The sequence below is a fragment of the Bufo bufo genome, chromosome 2 (genome assembly GCF_905171765.1).
Source record: "Bufo bufo chromosome 2, aBufBuf1.1, whole genome shotgun sequence".
Lineage (NCBI taxonomy): Eukaryota > Metazoa > Chordata > Amphibia > Anura > Bufonidae > Bufo > Bufo bufo.
In genome coordinates this window covers 87,159,781-87,181,949 of record NC_053390.1, presented here as the reverse complement: position 1 = coordinate 87,181,949, position 22,169 = coordinate 87,159,781, and the positions used below count along the sequence as shown (strand labels likewise).

At 43.0% G+C, this 22,169-nt stretch overlaps 1 protein-coding gene across 10 annotated transcripts in view; it reads left to right on the top strand.

Moving 5' to 3' along the window:
* Window positions 1-22,169, top strand: part of GHR (growth hormone receptor) — a 392,450-nt gene that overhangs the window by 261,615 nt on the left and 108,666 nt on the right. For 9 of the 10 annotated variants that reach the window (XM_040421303.1, XM_040421302.1, XM_040421296.1 and 6 more), the window contains one exon: window positions 13,973-14,053. In XM_040421303.1, the coding sequence (XP_040277237.1) occupies window positions 13,984-14,053 (70 nt within the window). In that variant the 5' untranslated portion in view covers window positions 13,973-13,983. Of the gene's footprint in view, window positions 1-9,313; window positions 9,336-13,972; window positions 14,054-22,169 lie in introns of those variants that run through there. The other variant, XM_040421306.1, reaches the window with a different exon arrangement.

The window sequence follows — 22,169 nt, the reverse complement described above, 5'->3', positions numbered from 1 at the left end:
TTCTGTCATGAGAAAAATCGTTATGTAGCTGACTGACATTAGCGATGTACTGTATGATTTTTAACTCCCTGCCTGCCGCCGTTTCCTCAAAATGAAGACTTTTATAATATGCTAATGAGCCTCTAGGTGTTACTGGGCGTTGCTGCGGCACCTAGAGGCTCCGTCTTCTCACCCTTTGGAACGCCCATGTCCAGTTGATTGACGTCCTAGATCTCCTCTGTGCCCGTAAAATCCCACGGCTGCGCCTTATTCGGCGCAGGACGCACCCCTGCTGCCGGCTTTACTCATTGCGCCTGTGCCGAATACTAATTGGGACGGTGCAGGCACGGGATTTTACGGACACAGAGGAGAACTAGGACGTCAATCAACTGGACATGGGCATGCCAAAGGGTGAGAGGACGGAGCCTCTAGGTGCTGCAGCAACGCCCCACCTAGAGGCTCATTAGCATAATATAAAAGTCTTTATTTTGAGGGAACAGCGGCAGGCAGGGAGATACAAGTCATACAGTTATGTTCTGCTGACATTAGCACATCGCTAATGTCAGCCAGATACATAACGATTTTTCTGATGACAGAAACCCTTTAACCACTGAGCTATTGAGATCAGTGCTAAGCTGTGACAGAAAAACCTCATAGTAGTTTCCCATGTATTAGGTATTCCTATTTTTTTTGTAATTGTAAAAAAAATGTATGGCGCAAAATAAATGTGTAATTACTAAAAAAAATATATAAAATCATACCTCTGATATATATGAATGCATAATATGTGGGAAAATACTACTGAGGTTTCTAGCCACAATATAGTTACAGCAGATTAATATGAAGCTGTATAGCTTAGTGGTTAGGGTTCTTGACTTTAATGTAGAAGGCTGTGAGTTTGAATCCCAGCAGAAGCATTTACAAAATAGAGGCTAAATAAAACTTAAATAGACACTCCAACCTTTTTAATTTGTGTAACTATCATTTTTTGTTGGCAAAGGTGGCAAACCTAACAGAACCCCTGCTCCCCGGTGACCCCCAGAACTTTTTTTTATAGTTATGTCTACGGAGATGTGTGGGGGCTCATTTGAGGGAAATCTGTCTTTTTTAACAATATCATTTTGGGGTGTGTATGACTTGATCACTTTTGATTCAATTTTCTTGGGAGATAAAGTGATGAAAAAAGGCAAATCAGCCTTTTTTTTTTTTTCTATGTTACATCCTTCACCATATGGGCTAACTTTTTTAGGGAAAGTGGGGTGATTTTACGTTTTAATTTTTTTTTTATATTTTCAATTTTTTTAAAAACTTTTTTTAAATTACTTTTCATCAGATTGCAACTTATACAGAATAATAGAAATTGCTCCATTATTCTGTATAGAAATCACTATATCACAGTTTAGTGCTGCCACCTAATGGCCTTAACTGGGTTATACTAATAATGAGCCTGGAAGCTTAGTACAGGCTGCAGCTCATTTTTAGAACGGGGTGCTTTCCCCAATCTCTGCTGAGGGAAGGCGCGTCTGAGCAGGGAGTCCGTGCTTCCGTTTTTTAACACTCTCAGATGCCGTGGTGACATTTTACAAATTCCACAAGAGGGCCCACTGAGATTTATCGCCCAAGGGCCCACGTGAACCTGGAGCCGGCCCTGGCAGTAAGTACAATAAAGTACAGATAACCTCCACACTGTGCATTTTATTACTATCATCACATTTTCTTGTAGCCTCAGAACAGAGGCAAAGCTGCCACATAAAATCTATAGAAGAGTAAATGGATCTGTTATCAATTTCGAATCTCCCATAAAATTTTTATGATAGGTTTTGATGGTTTCCTGTAACATTGGATTTCCGTGTTTGGAGCCTATCTTAGGCTACTTTCACGCTAGCATTAAAGTTTTCCGGTATTGGGGCTCAATACCGGAAAAATACGCTTCAGTTTTGTCCTAATGCATTCTGAATGGGAAGCAATCCGTTCAGTATGCATCAGGATGTCTTCTGTTCCGTCCCTTTTACTGTATTTGGCCGGAGAAAATACCACAGCATGCTGTGGTATTTTCTCCGGCCAAAATTCCGGAACACTTGCCGGATTGCCGGATCCGGCATTCATTTCCATTGAAATGTATTAATGCCGAATCCGGTACCAAGTGTTCAGGAAATTGCCGCATTGACGGATCTGCGCAGACCTTTAAAAATGTGAAAAAATAAATACCGGATCCGTTTTTCCGGATGACACCGGGGAGACGGATCCAGGATTGAAATACATTTGTCAGACGGATCCATATCCGGAAACAAATTATATCCGTTTGCATACGGATTTCCGGATCCGGCAGGCAGTTCCGGCAACGCTAGTGTGAAAGTACCCTTATCCTAACACCTTTCCTCTGTATTTGAAGGATCTGGTATATGCTGATGTGGGATCATATGTAATGAAAGACTATGTCAGTTTCCTATATAGGGGCTGTGCTATTATACTATTCTATTCAGATGCATTTCGCAGTATATATTTTTGTAGATGTAGAGAATCCAGTTCTTATCGCTGACAATGAGCTAATAAGCAGGGGTCTGACGCTGTAGAGGAAATCTGGTATTACATGGAGGCTATTACATGTTGCCACTTTGGCTAATAGAGGGGCCCTAACGGAGCGAGGGACCTTCATCTCTGTTATATCCATATGCTGTGTACATACAAAAATATGACTAAATCTGTCCCTTTAATTGAACCCCAAATGTAATTTATATGTGCTCTAAACTAAAAGCTTTTTTATATATATATATATTGCAGGTTTGCTTGCTCATAAATGACCCTAACCAATGTTGCTGGCCCTTAATGCCATCTTCATCTTAATGGCCCTTAATGCCATCTTCATCTAGGCAGTCATCTGGGTAGTTTTTAACAAGAAGCCTGCCACCTAACACTCTTTATGTATTGTGCCATCCAGGAGTGTACCTAGCCTTTCTGCCTCCTGAGGTGAAAATTGAAACAGTGCACCCCCATCCTAAATTCTAAACCTAGCCCCTTCCCTCCAGCCTTACTATTAAAGACTTAATTGCAAAACATTACAGCAGCGCTACAAAACATACAGTGCCACATACCTCTTACTTCCGGTGACATTCTCTTTCCTCATTTTCCCCATTTCGACCAGACCTCCATGTTGATTTCTTTCAGCCATCTGCTGTCCCTGCAGAGTTTGACACACAGACATCTTAGCTTCCTTTTTTTCCATCATCCTTCCTACCTTCTGAACACCCCATGATGCCCCACCAATACTGTGCCCACTGTGCTCCCCAATACTTTACTGCAGAAAGAGAGAGCCCCTTGAAAACACTAGTACCACACAGATGGTGCCTTTTAAATAATTAATGACACACGGTACCCTAAAAAATAACTACCATATTTTTTCGCCCGATAAGACGCATAAGTGGGGCACTCAAAAGTGGGGGGAAAATGCCCCAGCGTCTTATGGGGGAAATACTAATGAGCGCTTCCATTATGGAAGCGCTCATTAGTACCAGAGCACCGGGAATCGGTGTGAGGAGCAGCGGCATCTGGGAGCAAGAGAGGTAAGTGGTTTTATCTGGCATGAGGAAATGGGGGCTGATCTGAGGCAATGGGGGTGATGAGAGGCATAAGGGATGATAATGGGGGCTGATGAGAGGTATAAGGGCTGATAATGGGGGCTTTTGATAGGCATAAGGGCTGATTATGGGGTCTGATGAGAGGCATAGGGGCTGATATGGCGGTGATGAGAGGCATAGGTGCTGATAGGGGGCTGATGAGATGCATAGGGGCTGATATGGGGGCTGATGAGAGGCACGGGGGCTGATTTGGGTGTGATCAGAGGCATAGGGGCTGATATGGGGCTGATAGGTATGAGGGCTGATATGGGGCTGATGAGAGGCATGAGGGCTGATGAGAGGCATATGGGTGCTGATGAGAGGTAATGGGGGCTGATGAGGCATATGGGGGCTGATTATAAGCATGGGCTCTTATCTGGGCTCTTATCTGGTCTGACCTGAGGTGCAATGAAAAATATTGTCCTCTTCTAAAACCTAGGTGCGTCTTATGGGCCGGAGCGTCTTATAGGGTGGAAAATACAGTATCCCTCCAGATAGTGTTCCTGACCTTAAAGGGAGTCTGTCACCTACCTGACCAGTTTCAAACAGGTGACATTGTTTAGTGGGGTACAAAGACATGACACAGATGTTACCCGTGTTTAGTTCTTCAGATGCTTCAAATCGCCCAAAAAGTCATTTTTATCATATGCTAATGAGCCGTCGCAAGTGCACAGGGGCGGAGAGTTTTCTGAAAGTGCCCAAGTTCCCCTGCCTCACTCGCGCCTAACTCCGCCCCTCAGGAAGCTCAGGCCAGCCCTGTGGCTCTGTGACATCATATTTCCATATAGGCTGTTCGCGCATCACTGCCGGGCCCGGGCATGCGCTGTATTCTGCCCACTGTGGGCAGAGGGACAGTGATATGGAGTGCGCATGCACCAGTTACTGGCGTGAAATTCGCGCATGCGCACTGCATATCTCTGCCTCTGACCACAGTGGGCAGAACAGTGCGAATGCCTGGGCTCGGCAGTGATGCGCGAACAGCCTATAGGGAAATATGTCCCAGAGCCACAGGGCTGGCCTGAGCTTACTGAGGGGCGGAGTTAGGCGCAAGTGAGGCAGGGGAACTTGGGCACTTTCAGAAAACTCTCCAACCCTGGGCACTTGCGACGGCTCATTAGCATATGATAAAAATGACTTTTTGGGCGATTTAAAGCATCTGAAGAACTAAACACGGGTAACATCTGTGTCATGTCTTTGTACCCCACTGAACAATGTCACCTGTTTGAAACTGGTCAGGTAGGTGACAGACTCCCTTTAAGGTCAGGAACACTATCTGGAGGGATACTGTATTTTCCACCCTATAAGACGCTCCGGCCCATAAGACGCACCTAGGTTTTAGAAGAGGACAATATTTTTCATTGCACCTCAGGTCAGACCAGATAAGAGCCCAGATAAGGAGCCCATGCTTATAATCAGCATATATTAAAAAACTACTTTTTGGGCGATTTGAAGCATCTGAAGAACTAAACACGGGTAACATCTGTGTCATGTCTTTGTGCCCCACTGAACAATGTCACCTATTTGAAATCGGTCAGGTAGGTGACAGACTCCCTTTAATAGTGTCGTAAACATAGTGCCCCCAAAAATAATTGTGTTAAGCTGATACTATGCCAGGGAGCCCTCCACATTAAAAAATGTTCCCTAAAGTCCCACCAATAGATTAGTGCCCCTAATAGTAATAATGCCCCCACTGTTCCCCAGAAGTAATAATGCCCCTATTGTGCCTATACTAGTAATAATTACCCTTATAATCCTTTATAGATCCTTTATTCTTTATGAAGTCTAGTAATATCAATAATATTAGCTATGGATGAGGTTTCCTGAGTGGATGACCCTTGCATATTTGTGTAAACAATTGCCCCACAATTGACCTGCTGTGGACTTTGTTAAAGTTGCTAACTCCCCTTAATTATTTCTAATGTAAAACAAATCTAAAAGTTTTACATTTGGGATTATTTAGGCTTTCTTTGCACCACATATATGTAGCATTGAAGCAGAAATTTTGTGGGCCCGGAAACTGGTGTAGAGGATTAATACGTTTTCCTTAGTGTGTACATAGGGTATAGTAGGCCCGATATATATGACAAAAGTGTCCTTTTAGGTGTACGTTTAGCTGGTATAAGTTAGTACTGTTAGTACTGGATACTGCCCAGTTGAATAGACCTTTTAATGTATATAAGTCAACGAGTGGCATGGCATACAGTTGCACACCTTGGGAACTTATGTTTAGCATGTATATTAAGAGTTTTTTCTGCCGTTTATAGAGCCTAAGTAGACGGGATGAAAGAAAGAATTACATTGAGAAATAAAATCTCCCCAAATATAAATCAACAGTTTTCCACTGCTGATCAATTCTAAGTTGCCTGGCAATGTTGGAACATAGGTCCCAGGTTTATAGAACAATATATCTGTCATGATTCTGGCTCTGAATTGTGTATCTACTCCCTTTGCCTGCTGTACTTGACAGGTTCATGTAACACATCACAAATCATTTCTTTTTCTATCTCCGTGGCAACATCCGACACATGAGACATGTTGTTTGTCATGTAGTGGAGGTAGATCATGAAAGGAACCGAGTCCTACAGAGCACTTATATCACATTATAGTAACATGGTCCAACAGCAAATAATAAAGTGAGGTGCTAGCGAGTACATTGGAAGAGTAGCAATAGAGAGGTTCCATGAAGACCTGTCATTGAGAAGGACAACATGGAGATTACTATTCTGTCATTAGAGATATCCTTTCTACAGTAGGTCTTAGTGCCAATTAGTTAGTGAGGCACAGGAGCTGTTAGATGATAATCATCTGTAAAATTGGGCTCTAGAGAGTTTCCCTGGTCACAGAGTAATGACCCGCAGCAGATAATAGGTCCACTCATTACATAACTGATGTGTTCTAGAAAGAAATCTTCACGGAGTCAAGACCAGTATATAGCAATTTGAATTGGACCGGGGGTCCTTGGGCCCAGAAGAGATGATTCTGAGGTCCACCCTTTATTTATAGAACATGTGCATGTCTACTTTTAATTGCATTGTAATGTTTGGTGTTATCATTGCACACACAGGACATATCATCAGTAAAGTCTATACGTGAATCATCTCATAAGACGTAGACCAAACCAGCAGGCTGGCTTCAAAGTCATCTCCAAATGAGGTTGGCTTCTGTTGGACTTTTTAAAGTTGTTAGAGCTTAGGTCCAGGGTCCTCAGGTATTCTAGTGGCCTGTCAGACATTGGTGGCCAATCATAGTCACACAATGGGCTATCATTATTAGTTATCTACCTTCTCACCGATGGATTGTATAAACTAGTTATGGATCCTGACCCCTAAAGAGGATAACGTAAAAAGTACCTGAACCAATGTCCTATAAAAAACAAAATAATAAAATTACACATGTAAGATATTTCTGATAAATGGCTTAATTCCACCCACTAAGTGGTCACCCAAAGAGCAGAGCACTGTGAAAATATACCCTTCCAGTCAGCTCACATTGTATGTATTATTTACCTAATTTTGCACATGAGTTTGTCAATTATGTGTTTTAGCTAGATCACAGATGAAAGTGAGTCCTAGAGCAAAAAATGTAATAGGGCCTCTTGCTTGTGTTGCCACATGTACACTAGAGCATTCAAGGCCAACAAACCATGGCGCTTGTTTTCCAACCATGCTTACTCGTCCTTTAGTTGGTTACGTAGTCCTTTCTTGGTGTGGGTTCCTCCTTTGTTAATTTTGCTAAACATGTGAAGAAGAATAACCCTGACCATGTTCCATCCACCCAACGGGAGAGGGGATACCCTGAGCATGGAATTGTACGTTACACCTTATACAGATAAACACATACGTACATTTCAATGACTCAATTACACAAATAGACATACAACCTTCTGGAAAATTGTTGGACACGGCCTTTGTTCATTAAAGATTTACTATTAATACCATCAACAATAAATAATTGATAATCATTTTTAGAACATCAACATAAGGTTTAGCCAAAAACTTGAGCTCAACAGCTACAGAATTTTATAAAACAATTTTATCCCAGGTTAACAAAAAGACTGTGATATATAAAAACAGTAAAAAAAATCGGTGGGCAATCCGTCCCGAACCTTCAAATCTTCACAGGTGAGTTGCCCACAGCCTCTGCTGAGACCTTCATTTATTCGCCCAGCCTGGGTCACAAGTGCAAACATATTTCCCAATGAATAGTGTGTAACTGGACAAGGGAGATTCTTCTCCCCAGCAGCAGTGGCAGATTGGTTGGACTACTAGACAAATGATACCTCGTTGCCACCCTGGGCAAGTATCCCCAGTGATGGCAACACTTTTTTCGGCAGGGAAATTCCTGCAAAAACCTCTGACGGATCCATGTATAATAACTATAATCCCATGTGGTTCCCTCCTTATTAGAGATAAGCAAATTTCCCCTTAGTTTTTTTTTGTTTTTTTTGTCAGATTCAGTCAAAAAGGCCATCAGGTTCGATTAGGTCCGAATAAATTTGTCCCAAATCGAATTTGCCCCAGTTGTCCTGAAAAGTCATGTATCAAAGTCTGGAATTTCTTAGAACTGTATCCAACCCCTTCAAGCTCCAACTTCACCAAGACAGCATTAGTAATGTGAAAGTGAAATATATGAATGGCTATGGGTAAACCGATGGGAGTCGGTAATATAAAAAAAAAAAAAAAACTGCCTGTTTTGTAACATACTGTCTGATTTTTATGCTTTTTTTAAAAAAAAATTTAGATTATAATTTTTGATGGTAGATGCCTTCTTGCCTGTCTTCTGACCTGTTAAATGGTGGCTGCCATGTTGAGCAAATCATGCAGAACACATCACAAAAGCTTCAGATTTGTTAAAATTTTAATCTTTTGGGTAATTAGTAACGAGTTTGCTTCATGTAGAATCTGGTCATCTCTACTCCTTATAGCAGAGATCAGCAACCTCCGGCACTCCAGGTATTGTGAAACTACATCGCCCGTCATGCACACTTGCTTGACTGTTCTCTGGACTTGCACAGAACTGAATGGATTATGCTGGGGTTGTAGTATCACAACAGCTGGAGTGCTGAAGGTGGCTGATGCCTGCCTTATAGTCTTGGATCCTGCCATTCCCTTGTCTTTGAGGTTGTAATATCACAGCTAAGACTTCATGATATTGTTACAGTGTACTACGGTGTATATTGATGTTTGTTGTCCTAGTGCAGGGTTGGAGTGCCAGAGGTTGCTAACACCTGTCCTAGCTGTACCCTTTACTGTTGTTTAATGATATGTATGCTGTGGTGCTCTTACTTTGGAGAGGTTTGGACGGAGGTGACAATTACTGGGCATATGCCTCCTGTTTATTGCTTTGAAATGACAGAAAGAAACAAGAGTCACAAGGAATATGTAGCCTTAGAAACATTGTACCATGGCATTTTATGGGAGGGGTGACAGACAACTTATAGGAATGGGTTGTAGTGCTACCATTTTCTGGAGTAAATCTATTATCACTAAACTTTTATGTCATTCGGGACCATGAAACAGAACTGAGCTGAGATGTGTTCTGGCGGCTGTGTAGGTCTGAATGGGATGGACTGTGGATGAAGAATTAAATGACCCAGCTCACGAGAGTTCCTTAACTCTCGTGAGCTGGGTCATTTAATCTGTGGCTCCTAGAGAGCGAGAACAAGAGTAGTAGTGTGGCACTACTGAATCCAAGTTTGCAGAAGAACATGAGAATCCCAGCAAGACCAAAATCAGGCCTTGGGTATAAGAACCGCCAGCTAGTAATCCAGTCAAATGTTGTGTCACGCCAATATTTCTTCTGGAGAGGTAATCTCCTACATTATTGACTCAATCGGCAATGGGTGACCTGGGAACCTGGCACCCAAGGAGGCAATGTGGAGGAAACCTTGTTAGATAGACTTGTGGTGTTTTCCATGTTCTCTGAACGCCCTGCTGTTAACAAGAAAGACTATGCTTTAAAGATTTTCCTGTTAGTCCTACTGATTACTAGATTGTTCCCACCAAAAATAGCCACCAAGCCTCATGCCTCATGATAAACTTTAGCAATTATCCTGTGCCTCCTTAAGGGAATAGATAAACCTGATTGTCTCGACCACCTCTGTGCCTGCAGCATTTTCAATGAGATCAAGTCAACCACTAGCCCTCCCTTTACAGTTTCACAGTGATTTGTTTCAAATTACAAACGCAGCGCTGCTACACCTTATGTCACTGGTTCTGTGTGCATCCTACATATAGCACCACTGTTCCCTAGAGGGAACTTCAGCCTGCTACCCCTTTTTTCTTCACTTCTGACAAATTTCATGCTGTTCTACCACCAAGTTGCTAAGCACAGGGATTCAGAACATGCGTAAACTTTCTTAGTTTAATTAATTTAATTAATTGTGGCAGCCATGAGCATGGTGCTGCTGACTGTGATGCTGCATTGCATAGACCTTAGTTGCTTTATCGCAGATATCTGCACAAAAAATTAGCTGCATAAAATGAATTAATTATAAGTGACCATTAGAATGGTGCTGAAATATACTGGGGGCACAACTGCTAATTCAGGGTGTATACATATAAATGTAGCCGACCCACCCAGGAACACACACTTCTGTGTAGGGTTTTCAATAAACCCTGCCTGTTTTTGAGTCGGGACAAGCAAAATGTGCCTTGAATGTCTCTGAAAATTTCGGATTGTTGGCAACTATGCTGATCTGATACTGATGGTCTAACCTGAGGCTAGTCCATCAGCCCCTTTTAGAGCTAAAGAGAGCTACTAATGAGTCAGTATAGTCAGTATGATGCCCTAACAGAGCTGCCCACTTAGGCTCGGACTGGCCCACAGGGGAACAGGGGAATCCCCCGGGGGTTCCTGAGAAAGGTGGGCTCCCTGTACAGGCTCAGGCCAATTACTACTATGATGACATGTCAGAGGTGATTATGTATCACCACTAGAACACCCTGCTTATCACTGTTTATAGTATAAGGACAGGAGAGAACATAGGAGAGGAGATAACTGATTATCTATCACCATTACAACACCCTGCTTATCACTGTTCATAGTATAAGGACATGAGAGAACACATGAGAGGGGAGAATGGATTATCTATCACCACTAGAACACCCTGCTTATCACTATTTGTAGTATAAGCACAGGACAGGTGAGAACTGATTTTCTATCACCATAAAAACACCCTGCTTATCACTGTTCATAGTATAAGGACAGGAAAGAACACAGGAGAGGCGAGAACTGATTATCTATCACCACTAGAACACCCTGCTTATCACTGTTTATAGTATAAGGACAGAGGAGAACACATGAGAAGGGAGAACTAATTATCTATCACCACTACAACACCCTGATTATCATTGTTTATAGTATAAGGCAGGGTTCCTCAACTCCAGTCCTCAGGGCCCACCTGCCGGTCATGTTTTCAGGATTTCCTTAGTATTGAGAAGGTGATATAATTAGTGTCAGTGGATCAGGACTTACCACACGTATTCATTCTGAGGGATATTCTCAAATCGTGAGGACTGGAGTTGAGGAACACTGGTGTAAGGGACAGGAGAGAACATAGGAGAGGGGAGAACTGATTATCTATCACCCCTAGAACACCCTGCTTATCACTGTTTATAGTATGAGGGCATGAGAGAACTGATTATCTATCACCACTAGAACACCCTGCTCATCACTATTTGTAGTATAACGACAGGAGAGGGGAGAACTGATTATCTATCACCACTAGAACACCCTGCTTATAACTATTTGTAGTATAAGGACAGAGGAGAACACAGGAGAGGGGAGAACTGATTATCTATCACCACTAGAACACCCTGCTTATCACTATTTGTAGTATAAGGACAGAGGAGAACACAGGAGAGGTGAGAACTGATTATCTATCACCACTACACCACCCTGCTTATCACTGTTTATAGTATGAGGGCAAGAGAGAACTGATTTTCTATCACCACTAAAACACCCTGCTTATCACTGTTCATAGTATAAGGACAGGAGAGAACAAAGGAGAGGGGAGAACTGATTATCTATCACCACTAGAACACCCTGCTTATCACTATTTGTAGTATAAACGACAGGAGAGGGGAGAACTGATTATCTATCACCACTAGAACACCCTGCTTATCACTATTTGTAGTATAAAGACAGAGGAGAACACAGGAGAGGGGAGAACTGATTATCTATCACCACTAGAACACCCTGCTTATCACTATTTGTAGTATAAAGACAGAGGGGAACACAGGAGAGGGGAGAACTGATTATCTATCACCACTAGAACACCCTGCTTATCACTATTTGTAGTATAAGGACAGGAGAGGGGAGAACTGATTATTTATCACCACTAGAACACCCTGGTTATCACTATTTGTAGTATAAGGACAGAGGAGAACACAGGAGAGGTGAGAACTGATTATCTATCACCACTACAACACCCTGCTTATTACTGTTTATAGTATAAGGCAGGGTTCCTCAACTCCGGTCCTCAGGGCCCACCTGCCGGTAATGTTTTCAGGATTTCCTTAGTATTGAGAAGGCTATATAATTAGTGTCAGTGCATCAGGACTTACCAAAGGTATTCATTCTGAGGGATATTCTCAAATCGTGACCGGTAGGTAGGCCTTGAGGACTGGAGTTGAGGAACACTGGTATAAGGGACAGGAGATAACACAGGAGAGGGGAGAACTGATTATCTATCACCACAATAATACCCTGCTTATCACTGTTTATAGTTGTCACGGATGGTGTTGCAGAAAGCTGGAACTTATAAATAAACATCCGACTGGCTTGATCACAAACTAAGGAGCATATGGGTGAGCCCTATAAAACCCCTAGAACTCTCCCTGACTGCTATGCCCATGCAAAGGTCTTTATGGTAGACGATTGCATGCCCACGTACCTTATACTGCGTGACACCTGAAAACCCTATAATAGTGAGGGGACACGACCACCGGCTCCCTGCACTTAATACGGACGGAGTCAGGGTCACCTAGAATCAAGCCAGCAAGGAAACACAAATAAAGGAAAAGGACTTATCTGAGGAATCAGCAGTAGCAGCCTCCAGCAGTGAGCAACTCATCCAGGAAGAAGTATAAACCGCAAAGTGAGGCAGTATGGGAGGGAATATAAAGGGAGACAATTAGTGTAAATAGGTGACAGCTGGGAGAAGGAAAGGAGATGACAAAGTGAAACCAAAACAAAGAACCTCTTGCAAGAGATAGAGAAGAACGTCTAACAGACCTTCTCACAGAACTGGCGGTGACAATAGTATAAGGACAGAGGAGAACACAGGAGAGGGGAGAACTGATTTTCTATGACCACTAGAACACCCTGCTTATCACTGATTTTGATAACTAAGGGCATTAGATTAATAGATTAGATTGTATTAACATTTCTAAACTTTTAAACATTTTTATGGAAGTTAATAAATTACACAATATTAATAACAGATATTTTTTAAGCTGGAGTCAAAGTTGGTAAATTTCTACCAACTCTAACTCCACTAAAAACTAGCTTTAACAATGTTAGTTGGGACGGGTACACATCCAGAAGGGGTGGGGGGGTCGGGGGATTTGGGGAATTGAGTAATATGCTTTAAGAAAAGAATAATGACATTTGGAGCAGAATGTGTTACTGATACTCTTCTTTTGTACATGATGGTTTGATTAGTCAGTATGCCATTATTTTGGCTCTTCTTTTGTACTTCAGCATTGTGTAAAATCATATTTTGCTTCTGAACTGCTTCTGACAGAAAATTAATAAAATGTTATTTAAAAAATAAAAATAGCTTTAACTATGAATCAGACTCCACATCCCTGCATTACTCCATTCAAACAGGGCACACAGGACACCTGTTCTTGTGATCGGTAGGGGTCCCGGTTGTCAGACGTCCCACCAATCTGTTATTCCCTATCTAATCGGATACCCCTTTAAGGTGCTGGTCCTAGTAATAGCACGTAATAGCTATTTGGTTCCAGTTATGGCTATAAATATATATATATACTTACTATTTTGGGATTATTGAAAAGTATTGACTGTATTTCTAAAGAGATATATGAAAAGTATTTTGGACCCACCCATAAGCCAAACTGTAAGGGCACACAACACCCACACAAGTGCGGCTGATTTGCTGGCTCGACTAGGTTTTTTCTTTCCCCAATTCTGGCATCAGGTCCTTTTTGTATTAGATGCCAGTTTTAGTAGGGCAACAGACATGTCGCACCTCATCACAACTACAGTGCTGCAGTGATTTTGAAGTATTAAAAGCACCTTCAATCCCCAAAAAATAAAACACGCTGTGCGTATGTATTAATGCATTTCTATAGTATTTTAACGATTCTTTATGTTTTTTTTACGTTTCTAAGTATCTTCTTTTCTTGCAGCTCACACAGGCATGGCTCTTTGGCTGCTCCTGGCATCACTGGCACTAGTCTGCCCAGGTGGCTTCCTCTTTGCAAGTGAAGGTAAGTCGTGTTATTTCTGTGATACAGTAGAATTATATCATTGATTAGTTTTTTGTATTGTGAATGGGATAATGTATTTGTGAATTTTTTATGTGCTCCTGAATTTTTTATGATTCTTGGTTCACACACGGGCCTGGTTTGCCAGGGAGATACTTTACGTTACTGGTTCTCCACTCCGTCTCATAAATGGGGGTCTAGCAGGCACCCATCTGTAATGTCCACTTAACCTAATAGGGCGTAAAGAAAGAGTATTCTTCATGAGATCCTCCTTATAAGAAACTAATAGTAAGGTTACAATTCTTTGTATAGCTTTTTTTACCCATCTCTTATGGTATGGGGGCATAAACATAACACTTTCATCTATCCTGGGCCTGGCCACATATACTGTATGAGATTTTGTTCGGCATTTTTGTAGACTTAAATCAAAATGAAGTCTAAATTAATCACCCAGTCCATATTGAAGGGAACCTGTCAGTACTGTAGGTTTGGGGCCCCTAACCACCAGAATGTCCTTTTGCAAGTTGGGGTTTAGTGTTCCAAACCTGCCTATAACAAAACCATCAGTTACTGTATTATTAAGTTAAAGACCATATATCATTCACCAGAGATAAGTCCTGAACTCCTCTCCAGTGGCCCCAGGTACAGAAGTTCAAGGTCAGTACACCTCGTTTCACTTTGTATGTGCCCATTGTACAGTGCACAAGCAGTGAAGCAAGTGGTACTGCCCTCTACATTGGCACAATGCACATGGGCCTGGAGCTGCTGGAATGGAGTCCCGACGCAGCTTGCTGTAAAGGTACAGATGGGTGTTACCATTTGGGAGTGTGTCCCTGCACAGTCTGACACCAGCAGGACTGATTGGACATAGTCAAACACACCCGCTACTGGTAACACCCAGCAGTATCTTTACTACAGACTGCTGGCAATTTGTTTGTAAACTTCTAGCAGGAATAATACAGGAATGGCACAGCATAGAGTCACAGGAATAGATGCTCCAGAATTATTATTACATGGGGAATGCAAGTACAGGGTGGGCCATTTATATGGATACACCTTAATAAAATGGGAATGGTTGGTGATATTAACTTCCTGTTTGTGGCACATTAGTATATGTGAGGGGGGGAAACTTTTCAAGATGGGTGGTGACCATGACGGCCATTTTGAAGTCGGCCATTTTGAATCCAACTTTTGTTTTTTCAATAGGAAGAGGGTCATTTGACACATCAAACTTATTGGGAATTTCACAAGAAAAACAATGGTGTGCTTGGTTTTAACGTAACTTTATTCTTTCATGAGTTATTTACAAGTTTCCACTTACAAAATGTGTTCAATGTGCTGCCCATTGTGTTGGATTGTCAATGCAACCCTCTTCTCCCACTCTTCACACACTGATAGCAACACCGCAGGAGAAATGCTAGCACAGGCTTCCAGTATCCGTAGTTTCAGGTGCTGCACATCTCGTATCATCTGAAGGCAATCGTCTATGCTGTGAAGATACGAGATGTGCAGCACCTGAAACTATGGATACTGGAAGCCTGTGCTAGCATTTCTCCTGCGGTGTTGCTATCAGTGTGTGAAGATTGGGAGAAGAGGGTTGCATTGACAATCCAACACAATGGGCAGCACATTGAACACATTTTATAAGTGGTCAGAAACTTGTAAATAACTCATGAAAGAATAAAGTTACGTTAAAACCAAGCACACCATTGTTTTTCTTGTGAAATTCCCAATAAGTTTGATGTGTCAAATGACCCTCTTCCTATTGAAAAAACAAAAGTTGGATTCAAAATGGCCGACTTCAAAATGGCCGCCATGGTCACCACCCATCTTGAAAAGTTTCCCCCCTCACATATACTAATGTGCCACAAACAGGAAGTTAATATCACCAACCATTCCTATTTTATTAAGGTGTATCCATATAAATGGCCCACCCTGTAGTTACTGAAACAGACATGTCAGGAGAGGGGACAGGTCATCTTTAATGATGCAGCCAAATGATCAAATAGGTTCTTGCTAGATGATAAATTTAGTCCATCTTTAGATGCATTTGTCTAATTTAACACCGTATATTGGTTAGCTTACTTTGCGCCCAAACTTTGGCCATTTTAGTGCACGTTGGCACATCTGAAGCTGCACCCATTTCCTCTGCGCTACACATCCCCTATGTCCAGCGAGAAAAGTATTTAATGAACATAGCAAATGTGGTGCCATGCCTACTGCAAGGGTACTGGAAGCAAAGATCTATAGCTGTGGGCCCAAAATATTTCAGGATACTGGCCTTGCATAGATTTTGGCACACAGGGAACCCAGACAAACGGCACCGTTGAGCTCAGCCTCATGGACCCTTGTGAGAGTGCTTTAGGAGTGGGATATATGTATGAGCAGAAGACCACTCAATCTTTCATTTTAAAGCTTAGCAAGTCTCCCTCAGTGGAAGGAAATTCTAACCGATAAAACTGCCAACTGTTTCCATTTTCACAGATGTTAAACCTCTTAAATGTAATTTCCAGTCATTTTTGGAGCCTTCTCTACATCTTACTCATATATCATCATCTTTGTTTCTTATTTTATTTTTTTATTTTAATCTTTGTCTAAAAATTATCCTCCCAGAGCGCCGAAGCTGCTGGTTGAAGGTTATTAATATGAGACCCTTCATGAATATTTTGTATACTCATTGTGAATTGTTATGCACGAAAATAATCCAGACCATGATATAAAAGAATGTCACGCTTCACACAGCAAAAAATAACTGGGAGTTACATTCTATAGATCTCTGCACAATAGGAATAGAAAGCTATCTGTAGTAAGATACATCACGGGGGGGGGGGGGGGGTCATCTATGTCGGCTAGGGCTGTGTTATGCACATGTCCATTGACCAGGGCCGGATTAAGAGCATCATGGGCCTGGTGCTGAGGATTTTGCTGGGCCTTTTTATGGAACTGCACTCAGTGTCTTAATTACATATATATTTTATCGATACCATTAAAGTATTTTGTTCCTGCAACTACCCCTTCATTTGGCTTCTATCTTGGCAACATGGAGGGGGACCACGGGTGGGGCACCCTCAGGGCACTATAGTGTCAGGAAAACCGCTTTGTTTTCCTGACACTATAGTGATCATTTAACATGACTATGAAGATTACTGTTTTCTAGCTGCTGTGGACTGTGGACAACAGCAGCTAGAAACAGTAATTTTCTTAGAGCTGTGTTATGATTTATGGACACAGCACTCAGTATGCTTAGCCAGTCAGATAGAAGGCTGGCTAAGCATGCTGAGAGCTGTGTCTAAATAACATACCACATTAAAGGGATTCTGTCACCAGGTTTCACCCGTCAGCTAAAAATATGCTGATGTTCAGGGCGTCTTCACGATTCCTAATGTGGGCTTATAAATGTCATCTGTGGGCTTATTTAGCTAAAAAACAGCTTTTACTAACCTGTCAGTCAAACAAATAAGGTGCCCAAGGGGATGTTAATGAATGCAAGGTGTCGGCCACACCCGCCGCCGTTCGTGCCCAGCGCCGCCTTTGCGGACTTCTGCGCCGCCTCCTAATCCTCTGTGCAGCCTCTCGCTCTCCCTCCCTCCCCCCTCCTCCTGCTGTAAGATCTTGCGCATACAGGGGTTGAGCGAAGTGCCGGCGCATGCGCACTTCGCTGTAAGAAGCCAAATGGAGAAGTCTGCACGGGCGCATCAGGCAGAGCCCTGTGCGCAAGCGCGAGATCTTACAGCAGAAGGAGGGGGGAGGGAGGGAGAGCGAGAGGCGGCACAGAGGATTAGGAGGCGGTGCAGAAGTCCGGAAAGGCGGCGCTGGGCACGAACGGCGGTGGGTGCGGCGGGCATCTTGCACCCATTAACATTCCTTTGGGCACCTTATTTGTTTGACTGACAGGTTAGTAAAAGCTGTTTTTTAGCTAAATAAGCCCACAGATGACATTTATAAGCCCACATTAGGAATCGTGAAGACGCCCTGAACATCAGCATATTTTTAGCTGACAGGGGTCAAACCTGGTGACAGAATCCCTTTAAAGAAATTACTGTTTCTAGCTGCTGTGGACTGTGGACTGTGGACTAGCAGCTAGAAACAGTAATTTCTTTAATGTGTTATGTTATTTAGACTGAGCTCTCAGCATGCTTAGCCAGTCAGTAATTTCCATAGTGCTGTTCTGATTTATGGACACAGCTCTCAGCATGCTTAGCCAGCCTTCTATCTGGCTGTGCTTCTTGAGAGTCACAGTCCACAGGCTCAGAAACAGCCAGATAGAAGGCTGGCTAAGCATGCTGAGAGCTGTGTCCATAAATCAGAACAGCACTATGATTGCCCTCCCTTCCAACTGGATGAGTTTATCTGATACCTGCCCTGCTCCAGAAGCTCCTGCTGTCTCACGGGCTGGTGTGGCTGAGCGCTGTGGGCCGTGTGCTGGTCGAAACTGCTGAGTAGGTTGTACACAGCGCAGCGTGCAGGAGGGATAACCGCGGGCGCACTGAGGTCATATCCGGCGGGCCGGCATTACAGGAACCGCACCAGCTGCTCTGACGTCCTGCCGCCGGATATCCTGTGACGTATATCCGGCGGCAGGACGTCAGAGCAGCTGGTGCTGTTCCTGTAATGCCGCGGCCCGCCGGATATGACCTCAGTAGTGATAGGAAGTTCGGATCTTTCAGATGAATCGGTTCATTTGAATCAGCTCATTCAAATGAACCGATTCATGAATCGGATCTTTGGTTCACTTGGTGAGTCACTGACTGCTGAGCTGACTCGCAAGTGAACTGAAGACTCTAGGTGCCGGTGCGCATGCGCAGATGCTATCCATTCGATTCACTTGCTGCTGCTGACTCAGTCGGCTCTTCAGCTCTCTAATGAGTGAGTCAGGATCAGGAAGAGTGATTGATTATAGTGATAGTGAAGGGAAGCTGAGGCTGACGCCGGACAGGAGTACTCAGGACAGGAGTCAGGAGCTGTCACTGTGGTGTGCATTGTTGTCTGTTGTGCATGGTTACCCACAGGGACAACAGTCTGACACTGACAGTAGTACAACGAACCAAGTGAAGTGAAATGTGAATGCACGCACAGGGAAAACTATGTGCTGAACTGATAACAGTATTACAGTAACACAGTCACTGGCTGATAATAAAATAGTCCCCACAGTCCCCACTTAATGGAATCCATAAAGGAGATGTGAACCCACCCTAAGGCTACTTTCACACTAGCGTTCGGAGCGGATCCGTCTGATGTTTCATCAGACGGATCCGCTCCGATAATGCAGACGTTCGCATCCGTTCAGAACGGATGCGTCTGCATTAAAACTTAGAAAATTTTCTAAGTGTGAAAGTAGCCTGAGCGGATCCGTTCAGACTTTACATTGAAAGTCAATGGGGAACGGATCCGCTTGAAGATTGAGCCATATTGTGTCATCTTCAAGCGGATCCGCCCCCATTGACTTACACTGTAAGTCTGGACGGATCCGCTCGCCTCCGCACGGCCAGGCGGACACCCGAACGCTGCAAGCAGCGTTCAGGTGTCCGCTCACTGAGCGGAGCGGAGGCTGAACGCTGGCAGGCGGATGCATTCTCAGTGGATCCGCCTCCACTGAGAATGCATTGGGGCCAGACGGATGCGTTCGGGGCCGCTCGTGAGCCCCTTCAAACGGTGCGCACGAGCGGACACCCGAACGCTAGTGTGAAAGTAGCCTTAGTTATATAGCTACTGAATGAGATGCCTTTAACATATTTATCTCCTGAGAAGCCAATTTGATCCTAAAGGGTTAATTCAACCTGTAATCTAAACTCTGTGTCATCTGTCACTTCTCTTATCTCTCTGCTCCTGTCAAAGGCGTACATAGAAATCACTGGGCCCCATAGCAAGAATCTAAATTGGGCCCTCATTGCCCTTTTATAGCCCCTCCCACTACCCATTCCAGGCCTCTCTCTTTGTTCCATGAACTATGTTCGCTGCTGTGTTTTATAATTTATGCATCAGGGCCGGATTGGGATTACAAAACAGGCCTGGCACACAAAAGAGGCATAATAGATACAGTGTGTACAGATGTATAGTGTATACAGCAGTGTACTGATATGTGAGGTACGAGGTATAATATATGCAGTGTGTTCAGGTATATAGTATATACAGCAGTGTACTGATATATGAGGTATAAATTACAGCTCGTACCTCACATATCAATCCAATGCTGTATATACAATATACCTGTACACACCATCTATTATACCTCGTACCTAACATATCAGTACACTGCTGTATATACAATATATCTATACACACTGCATATATTATACCTTGTACCTCACATATCAGTACACTGCAATATATATTATATATCTGTACATATTGCATCTAGAATACTGTTTAATATATGCAGAGTGTGTGTGTGTGTGTGTGTGTGTGTGTGTGTGTATATATATATATATATATATATATATATATGTGAGACATACAAGGTATAATACTGTAGATGCAGTGTTTATAGAAATATGTGGTCAGTTATACATTATAGTCACTGTGTGTGTGAAGTACATGAGGTTGTGGTCACTGTACCTGTCTGAAGTATTATACATGAGTGAGCAATGAGTAAAAACAGGGCATGGAGGGGGGGTAAATGATGAGAAGTGGAGGACCTCCTCTTACCTCTCCATTCCAGTCTGTATGGATCAATGCAGAGCTGATTGTGAACTTCAAATACTTGCTGTTAGGGGTTGAAGGACCTGTGATGATGTCATCACAGGTCCTGGCAGATGTACCTTTGAAACCTAGGAACTACACCATTTTTGGTGCAGTTCCTTTGCTAGATTCTGCAGGACCTGTGATGCTGAAGATGATGTCATCACAGGTCCTGGCAGATGCACTGTTCTAACCTGGGAACTACACTTTACACTGTGCAGTTCCCTTACAGGACCTGTGAAGTGCTTGCCTTGCCTCAGCTCTGATTGGTTGGTGGGCGGGGAGGGGAGGGGCTGGCAGAAGCAGCTTCCACTCTAGGATCATATTACGCTCCTCCCAGTCCCTCCCTCAGGCTCCTGCTGCCAGCGTGAGGTGAGCGTCTCTGCATTGACTGTGTGCTGTGTGACGCTGCGCTGTGTACAACAGAGGACTTTTAACCCTCCCGACGGCCTTTTGGCTGGCAGATGGGCCTATTTTATGGTAGGGGCCTGGAGCTGCAGCTCCATCAGCCCCTACGTTAATCCGGCCCTGCCATTGACTGTATATTCCATTGTAAACTGAAGGTCTATTTGCAGTATACAGTTTTAATGATGTATGTGTGATTCTCAGTTTTGATAAAAACTTTGACATTGGACAGTCTATGAAATTCTTGGTGAGAATTTATTATGATCGCCATTTTATACGCTTGTCTTGATCTAGTTTGCACTTGACTGAGATACCAGCGCACCTCTTAATTTCACACATTTCAGGAGGTTGATGCACCAGAAACTGAAATCCTAGCTGGCCTAGATTTCGGTTGTAATTTATGTCAGATTTCCAGCGTAAGTAATATTAAACTTGTTGGGCCAAGCAGGTCCTGCCCAGGCCGCTTGTTTTTTAGAAAATTCACCAGTCCTAAATGGTTACAAAGTTTCACATTTTCAGATAAAAGTGGCTTGTGCAAAAATTAGTGACTTCTTGATGCCACTTTTATCGTGCAAGGTGCTTGATAAAGTCTCTCATTAGCCCATACACCACTCGCTGGGCTCTCTTCGGAGACCTGAACAGAGCCATTCAAAAACGAAAACTTAATTTTAGTGATCACTGGGGGTCTCAAGACCCTCAACGATCAAAACTTCTGATAGATTTATAGGTTAGAGAAAAATAGGTTTGAAGTTTTATTTTGTAGACTGTAGCCATGCATAGGAGCTGTATACACAAAATGTTTTCAATATTTTCAAAGTTGTTTCATTCAGTGCCTGGGCTCTGTACTGTAATGTGTATTTTTCTAGTTTTTGAAGCAGGTGGTGTCTCTGATTATTACAGTATTTGCATATACCTATCCAGGCATATAAACGCTGAGACAGACCCTGATGTCAAAATTAAAATGAAAACTTGATTATTAACTTGTGCTGCTGTTGTCAGTGGCACCCATCCCACTTCCACCAACTGGAGCATGTCC